General features: G+C 34.6%; 1 protein-coding gene across 2 annotated transcripts in view; it reads right to left on the bottom strand.

The window, feature by feature from the left end:
- The window catches only part of LOC126986179 (hemocyte protein-glutamine gamma-glutamyltransferase-like), a 27,804-nt gene extending 18,815 nt beyond the window's left edge, over positions 1–8,989 (bottom strand). For both annotated transcript variants that reach the window (XR_007739371.1, XM_050842120.1), the window contains exons 1-2: positions 8,911–8,989; positions 7,153–7,310 (exon numbers count right to left, since the gene is read on the bottom strand). Coding sequence is in view for 1 of the 2 variants with exons in the window: in XM_050842120.1 (XP_050698077.1) it covers positions 7,153–7,294 (142 nt within the window). In the remaining variant the exon portion in view is untranslated. The remainder of the gene's footprint in view (positions 1–7,152; positions 7,311–8,910) is intronic.
- Between the last annotated feature and the right edge of the window lie 39 nt (positions 8,990–9,028).

Genomic DNA, 9,028 nt, shown 5'->3' with positions numbered 1-9,028 from the left:
CAAAAACAATGAACGCACGAAAATCAAATTGTTAACTTTTTGGTCCACGCACTAAAACAAAAACAATGAACGCACGAAAATCAAATTGTTAACTTTTTGGTCCAGGCACTAAAACAAAAACAATGGACGCACGAAAATCAAATTGTTAACTTTTTGGTCCACGCACTAAAACAAAAACAATGAACGCACGAAAATCAAATTGTTAACTTTTTGGTCCACGCACTAAAACAAAAACAATGAACGCACGAAAATCAAATTGTTAACTTTTTGGTCCACGCACTAAAACAAAAACAATGAACGCACGAAAATCAAATTGTTAACTTTTTGGTCCACGCACTAAAACAAAAACAATGGACGCACGAAAATCAAATTGTTAACTTTTTGGTCCACGCACTAAAACAAAAACAATGAACGCACGAAAATCAAATTGTTAACTTTTTGGTCCACGAACTAAAACAAAAACAATGAACGCACGAAAATCACGAAATAAAAATGAAGATAATAAGTCTTGAAAATATAGAGAGATGAAAAATGAGATAAAATAGGAAGTAAAGAAAATATAGAAAATAGGGAGAGTAAAGAAAATATAAAAAATAGGAAAAGTAAAGAAAATGTAGAAAATGGGAAAAGTAAAGACAAGAAAATATAGAAAATGGGAAAGGCAAAGAAAAGTAAAGAAAATATAGAAAATAGGAGAAGTAAAGAAAATGTAGAAAATAGGAAAAGTAAAGAAAATGTAGAAAGTAGGAAAAGTAAAGAAAATATAGAAAATAGGAAAAGTAAAGAAAAGTAAACAAAATATAGTAAAGAGGAAAAGTAGAGAAAATGTAGAAAATAGGAAAAGTAAAGAAAATATAGAAAATAGGAAAAGTAAAGAAAAGTAAACAAAATATAGTAAATACGAAAAGTAAAGAAAGTATAGAAAATGTAGAAAATAGAAAAAGTAAAGAAAAGAAAAGAATAGAAAACGATAATCAAACATGAGAAAATAAATAGGAAAGTGACCCATTCAAACTCTGCGCTGCGTCTAGTTTTCTTTTTATCTTTTTTATCACGAAAACTTAAAGAAAACGGGAAATGGGAAGATAGAAATATATATATATATATATATATATATATATATATATATATATATATATATATATATATATATATATATATATAGATATCAAAAAGGAAATTAAAGCACGCACAAAATCTACACTAAAAAATACCGTCAATTCCTTCTAAGTCAAAAGAAATTCATATCATAAAAGAATAGTAAATGGTCGTATCTTCAAAGCTATTATTCATGGTTATAAAGAAAAGTAAAAATAAGTAGTAAAAGGAGACCAAAGTATGCTAAAAAAAAATACCGTTGCCTCATTCAATATCCTAACTCTAAAACTACCTTCGAAAAACAATAATAAATGGTGTTTTTTTCTGCTTTTTTGTTTGTTTGTTTTCGCTTTTTTACTGTTTTTCTGCTTTTTTCGTTTTTTTCTACTGTTTTTTGTCTTTTTGTTTTCTACTGTTTCTCGTTTTTTTTCTACTGTTTTCTGTTTTTATTTTTTTATTTTTTTATGTGTCTTCAAAGCTATTCAGAGCTAGTTATAAAGGTAAAAATAATTAATAATAATAATAATAATAATAATAATAATAATAATAATAATAATAATAATAATAATAATAGGGAGATCAAAGTATGTGAAAGGAGCTTTGACAATTCATCCAAAGTTGCAATTGAAACTGGAAGAAAAAAAATCTGTAAACGGATGTATCTTATTACTTATGTTTCTTCATCGTCTGTATCATTCTTTACATCGCATCAATTTATAAATCATGATTAAACTCTCTTAACCCGTCCGCTGCGATTGGCACGGATTTCGCCTTCACTGGTAGTCTGGTAACATACACTCCCAGGTCTTTCTCTGCCTCTGTGGTGGATAGTGGCGTGTTTCCCATGTGGTATTGGTGTGCTGGATATCCCTTCACTGGTAGCCCGAAAACATACACTCCCAGTACTTTCTCTGCCTCTGTGGTGGATAGTGGAGTGTTTCTCATGTGGTATTGGTGTGCTGGATATCCCTTCACTGGTAGCCCGAAAACATACACTCCCAAGTCTTTCTCTGCCTCTGTGGTGGATAGTGGAGTGTTTCCCATGTGGTATTGGTGTGCTGGATATCCCTTCACTGGTAGCCTGGTAACATACACTCCCAGGTCTTTCTCTGCCTCTGTGGTGGATAGTGGCGTGTTTCCCATGTGGTATTGGTGTGCTGGATATCCCTTCACTGGTAGCTGCCTCTGTGGTGGATAGTGGAGTGTTTCCCATGTGGTATTGGTGTGCTGGATATCCCTTCACTGGTAGTCTGGTAACATACACTCCCAGGTCTTTCTCTGCCTCTGTGGTGGATAGTGGAGTGTTTCCCATGTGGTATTGGTGTGCTGGATATCCCTTCACTGGTAGCCCGAAAATATACACTCCCAAGTCTTTATCTGCCTCTGTGGTGGATAGTGGAGTGTTTCCCATGTGGTATTGGTGTGCTGGATTTTCCCTCCCATTGTGCAGGACTTTACATTTTTCTCCACTGAATTGTAGAAGCCACTTTTTGTTCCACTCATGTAGCTTGGTGATGTCTTCTTGTAGGAAATCCTCAGTCAAGGGGTTAAAAGTCGGTCAAATTTATACTCTCCTATGTTTAACACCGCGGTTATTATCTTTGTTGGCTATGTAAGGGCTTCAGGTTAGTCTTAAGAGAGGGTCGAGACTTATTTCCGTTCTCCCACGGGTTTTTTTATCTTTGTTTTATATTACAGAAAGGAAGAAATCGATAGCTTTTTTTTTCTTTTTTTTTCTAATTTTTCAGATCGGTCTAAACAAATGGCGAGTTTCATAATTTTTGTTCTACTTCTAACGCTACGGTTTTGATCTGTATTGTCTATGTAAACTTTCCAGGTCAGTTTTCATAAAGGGGGAGATTTGTATGTGTTCTCCTATGCCTATCAATAGTTTTTTTTTCATGCAAATTTTCCACATCGATCTTGAAAAGGGAGAGTCATATAATTTTGTTCTCCTATTCCCAATGCTACGGTTAGTATTTGTATTCTTTATGTAAACTTTCCAGGTCGGTTTTCAGAAAGGGGGAGATTTGTATGTGTTCTATGCCTATCAATAGTTTTTTTTTTTTTCATGTAAATTTTCCTCATCGATCTTGAAAAGGGAGAGTCATATAATATTGTTCTCCTATTCCAAACGCTACGGTTAGTATTTGTATTCTCTATGTAAACTTTCCAGGTCAATTTTCAGAAAGGGGGAGATTTGTATGTGTTCTATGCCTATCAATAGTTTTTTCATGCAAATTTTCCAGATCGATCTTGAAAAGGGAGACTCTTATAATTTTGTTCTCCTATTTCCAACACTACGGTTATTATCTGTATTGTCTGTGTAAACTTTTCAGGTCGGTCTTCAGAAAGGGGGAGATTTGTATGTCTTCTCCCATGCCTATCAATAGTTTTTTCATGTAAATTTTCCAGATCGATCTTGAAAAGGGAGAGTCACATAAATTTGTTCTCCTATTCCCAACGCTACGGTTAGTATCTCTATTGTCTATGTAAACTTTCCAGGGCAATTTTCAGAAAGGGAGAGATTTATATACATTGCCTCCAAGTCTATGTATATTTTTTGTGTGTAAATTCTCCAGATCGATGATATCAAATGGCGAGTTTTATCATTTTGTTCTGTTCCTGCCTCTACGGTTAATATTACTGTTTACGTTAATTCTCTGCCTCTACGGTTAATATTACTGTTTACGTTAATTCTCTGCCACTACGGTTAATATTAGAGTTGTTTACGTTAATTCTCTGCCTCTACGGTTAATATTAGTGTTGTTTACGTTAATTCTCTGCCGCTACGGTTAATATTAGTGTTGTTTACGTTAATTCTCTGCCTCTACGGTTAATATTAGTGTTGTTTACGTTAATTCTCTGCCTCTACGGTTAATATTAGTGTTGTTTACGTTAATTCTCTGCCGCTACGGTTAATATTAGTGTTGTTTACGTTAATTCTCTGCCTCTACGGTTAATATTAGTGTTGTTTACGTTAATTCTCTGCCTCTACGGTTAATATTAGTGTTGTTTACGTTCATTCTCTGCCTCTACGGTTAATATTAGAGTTGTTTACGTTAATTTTCTGCCTCTACGGTTAATATTAGTGTTGTTTACGTTAATTATCTGCCTCTACGGTTAATATTAGTGTTGTTTACGTTCATTCTCTGCCTCTACGGTTAATATTAGTGTTGTTTACGTTGATTCTCTGCCTCTACGGTTAATATTAGAGTTGTTTACGTTAATTTTCTGCCTCTACGGTTAATATTAGTGTTGTTTACGTTCATTCTCTGCCTCTACGGTTAATATTAGAGTTGTTTACGTTAATTTTCTGCCTCTACGGTTAATATTAGTGTTGTTTACGTAAATTCTCTGCCTCTACGGTTAATATTAGTGTTGTTTACGTTCATTCTCTGCCTCTACGGTTAATATTAGAGTTGTTTACGTTAATTTTCTGCCTCTACGGTTAATATTAGTGTTATTTACGTTAATTCTCTGCCTCTACGGTTAATATTAGTGTTGTTTACGTTAATTCTCTGCCTCTACGGTTAATATTAGTGTTGTTTACGTTAATTCTCTGCCTCTACGGTTAATATTAGTGTTGTTTACGTTAATTCTCTGCCTCTACGGTTAATATTAGTGTTGTTTACGTTAATTCTCTGCCTCTACGGTTAATATTAGAGTTATTTACGTTAATTCTCTGCCTCTACGGTTAATATTAGTGTTGTTTACGTAAATTCTCTGCCTCTACGGTTAATATTAGAGTTGTTTACGTTAATTTTCTGCCTCTACGGTTAATATTAGTGTTGTTTACGTTAATTCTCTGCCTCTACGGTTAATATTAGAGTTATTTACGTTAATTCTCTGCCTCTACGGTTAATATTAGTGTTGTTTACGTTAATTCTCTGCCTCTACGGTTAATATTAGTGTTGTTTACGTTAATTCTCTGCCTCTACGGTTAATATTAGTGTTGTTTACGTTAATTCTCTGCCTCTACGGTTAATATTAGTGTTGTTTACGTTAATTCTCTGCCTCTACGGTTAATATTAGTGTTGTTTACGTTAATTCTCTGCCTCTACGGTTAATATTAGTGTTGTTTACGTTAATTATCTGCCTCTACGGTTAATATTAGTGTTGTTTACGTTAATTCTCTGCCTCTACGGTTAATATTAGTGTTGTTTACGTTAATTCTCTGCCTCTACGGTTAATATTAGAGTTGTTTACGTTAATTCTCTGCCTCTACGGTTAATATTAGTGTTGTTTACGTTAATTCTCTGCCTCTACGGTTAATATTAGTGTTGTTTACGTTAATTCTCTGCCTCTACGGTTAATATTAGTGTTGTTTACGTTAATTATCTGCCTCTACGGTTAATATTAGTGTTGTTTACGTTAATTCTCTGCCGCTACGGTTAATATTAGAGTTGTTTACGTTAATTCTCTGCCACTACGGTTAATATTAGAGTTGTTTACGTTAATTCTCTGCCACTACGGTTAATATTAGAGTTGTTTACGTTAATTCTCTGCCTCTACGGTTAATATTAGTGTTGTTTACGTTAATTCTCTGCCTCTACGGTTAATATTAGTGTTGTTTACGTTAATTCTGTCTCTTTCTATTTTCCTTTCTTTCCTGTTTCTCCTTTTCTATCTTCTCTATCCTTATCCTTATCTATCTATTCCTATTCCCATTCCCTTCCTATTTATCACCTTATTCTATTATTCCTTCTATTTTGCTATCTATCTCTCTGTTCCTATTCCCATTCCCTTCCTATTTATTATCTTATTCTATTATTCCTTCTATTTTGCTATCTATCTCTCTATTCCTATTCCCATTCCCTTCCTATTTATTATCTTATTCTATTATTCCTTCTATTTTGCTATCTATCTCTCTATTCCTATTCCCATTCCCTTCCTATTTATTATCTTATTCTATTATTCCTTCTATTTTGCTATCTATCTCTCTGTTCCTATTCCCATTCCCTTCCTATTTATTATCTTATTCTATTATACATTTTATTTTTCTGTCTATCTATCTATTCCTATTCCCATTTCTTTCGTCACAGTTCATAAGTTACGCAGCACAGCACCGGAAGTTCGAGAGCTTTTACGTAATTAACAAAGAAGAGAAAATTATTTATATGTACGCTGAAAATAAACAAAACGAAGAAGAAAATACCGGCTCGCCCTCCACTCCATTCTCGGCTAAAGAAAAACAAAAGAAGAAAAGTTAGAAAAGAAGAAAAAAACACAAAGAACAGATGTAGAATAGAAGTGAAGAGAAAGAACAAATTAAACGAAAAAGAAGAAGTAGAGGAAAGTGCAAGGAAAATTAGAAAACCCCGAAAAGTAGAAAAAAACAGTAGTAGAAAACGAAACAAAACGAAGAAGAAAATACCGGCTCGCCCTCCACTCCATTCTCGGCTAAAGAAAAACAAAAGAAGAAAAGTTAGAAAAGAAGAAAAAAACGCAAAGAACAGATGTAGAATAGAAGTGAAGAGAAAGAACAAATTAAACGAAAAAGAAGAAGTAGAGGAAAGTGCAAGGAAAAGTAGAAAACCCCGAAAAGCAGAAAAAAACAGGAGTAGAAAACGAAAAAAAAAACACTAAAAACAAACAAAAAAAACAGTACGAATAAAAGACAGAAAACAGTAAAAAAAAAACGAAAAAAAAGCAGAAAAAAACAGTAAAAAAGCGAAATAAAACAGAAAACAAAAAAGGAGAAAAAACAATAAGATGAAAAAAACAGAAAACAGAAAAAAATTAAAAAACAGTAGAAAAAACAAAAAAAAGAAAAAAACAGGAAAAAAACGAAAAAAAAGCAGGGAAAAAACTAGTAGAATAAAACAAAAAAAAAGACAGAAAAACAGTAAATAAACGAAATAAAGAAAAAAACAAAAAAAAGGAAAGGAAAAGAATGAGAAAAGAAAAAACATTAAATAAACGAAATAAAGAAAAAAAAGACCCCACCCTCAAAAAAAGGAAAGGAAAAGAATGAGAAAAGAAAAAAGTATAAGTAGAAAAGGAAAAAAACACTCCAAGAAACAAACAAACAGGAAAAAATCACCCACTCACCCTCCACCGCATTGGCCTCCTCCGTCAGCCTGTCCACCTCCGCTTCTCTGTCCCGGTCCAAGCGCAGTCTATCGTTGACATCGCTGCGGATGTTGTCCAAGAGTCGATCCAGGTAACGGTCCGCGCGGTCGAAGAAACCCATGATGACGTGCCTTTACCTGGCCGACGGTGGGGGACAGGTGAATAACAGGTGAATAAGAGTACAGGAAAACGTTGAAGAAGGGCGGAAAAGTGATGAATGAGAATGAGAGAGGAGAAAATTAGAGAATGGAGGTGAGGAAGATGATGACAGGTGAATAAGGGTGACGAAAGAAGGTGAGGAAAGTGAGAAAAGTGATGAATGAAAATGAGAGAGAGGAAAAAAGGAAGAATGAAGGTGAGGAAGGTGATGAAAATGTAAGCAGATGAAGGGACAGGTGAAGAACAGGTGAATAAGGATGAAGGAAGAAGATGAGGAAAGGGAGAAAAGTGATGAATGAAAATGAGAGGAAAAAAATACAGAATGAAGCTGAGGAAGGTGATGAAAATGTTAATTGAAAAGGAGAGAAGTGATAAATGAAAATGAGAAAGACGAGAAAAATGAAGACTGAAGGTGAGGAAGGTGATAAATATGGAATCTGAAGAGGAGAAGAAAGAGAAAAGTGATAAACGAAAATGAGAAAGACGAGAAAAATGAAAAATGAAGATGAGGAAGGTGATAAAAATGTAGACTAAGAGTAGAAAAAAAGGGAAAAAAGTGAAGATTGAAGGTGAGAGAAAGTGCAAAAAGATGAAAACGAAGAAGGAGAAGAACGGAGAAAAGTGAAGTATGGAGATGAGAAAGGAGAAAAAGATGACATGATAAAAGAGAATAGGTGAAGAATCGAAGGTATTTAGCGTGTGTTTACCAGGGCGAAGGTGAACACAAGAACATAAGGAGTCTACAAGAGGCCGGTAGGTCTATACAAGGCAGCTCCCGTGAACCTAACCCCACCTGACCTCACCATCCATTAACTTGTCTAACCTTTTTTTTTAATGTGTCTATCGTATTGGCACTCACCACATGACTGCCAGGCCTGTTCCACTCATCCACTACTCTTCGTAAATTAATTCTTGCCTATGTCCTTGTTGAATCTGAATTTATCCAACTTAAACCCTACGTGTCCTACCTGGCTCTCTTACCACCAAAACCATGTTAATATCACCCTTATTAAAGCACTTCATCCACTTGTAAACTTCGATCAAGTCTCCTCGCACCCTTCACCTTTATAGAGGATGCAGATTTAAATGTCTAAGTCTTTGGCAAGTTTCTTAACCCGTGAAACATCTTTGTCATCCTCCTCTGTACAGATTCTAACTCCTCTGTACAGATTCTGACGCTTTTAAAGATGATGGGCTAAGCTAATGAAGAAGGGGAAAAAGAAGACGGTTTAAAATAAGGGAAAAAAGAATAAGAAAGAAACGAAGAAAGAAAGGGAGAAGAGGGAAAGAGTTTTGAAGGATGAGAATAGGAATGAAAAGTAAAAAAAAAAAAAAAAGAGAAAGATAAGAAGAAGACGGTTTAAAATAAGGGGAAAAAGAGTAAGAAAGAAACTGAGAAAGAAAGGGAGGAGAGGGAAAGAGGTTTTAAGGAAGAGAAAGAGAATGAGAAGTAAAATATAAATAGACAGGTTATGGATACAAAGGTTAATTGCTCTCTCTCTCTCTCTCTCTCTCTCTCTCTCTCTCTCTCTCTCTCTCTCTCTCTCTCTCTCTCTCTCTCTCTCTCACACGTCTTACCTCCAAGCCTTCTCTCTCAATACTAACCTTCCGTTTCTCTTTCTCTCTTTAATAGTTTTCTTCTCCCCTCATCCTGCCCCCTCCTCTCTCTCTCTCTCTCTCTCTCTCTCTCTCTCTC

Source organism: Eriocheir sinensis, chromosome 61 (assembly GCF_024679095.1).
Source record: "Eriocheir sinensis breed Jianghai 21 chromosome 61, ASM2467909v1, whole genome shotgun sequence".
NCBI classification, from domain to species: domain Eukaryota; kingdom Metazoa; phylum Arthropoda; class Malacostraca; order Decapoda; family Varunidae; genus Eriocheir; species Eriocheir sinensis.
The sequence above is the reverse complement of the archived record's forward strand: the minus strand, read 5'-3'. Positions and strand labels throughout refer to the sequence as shown.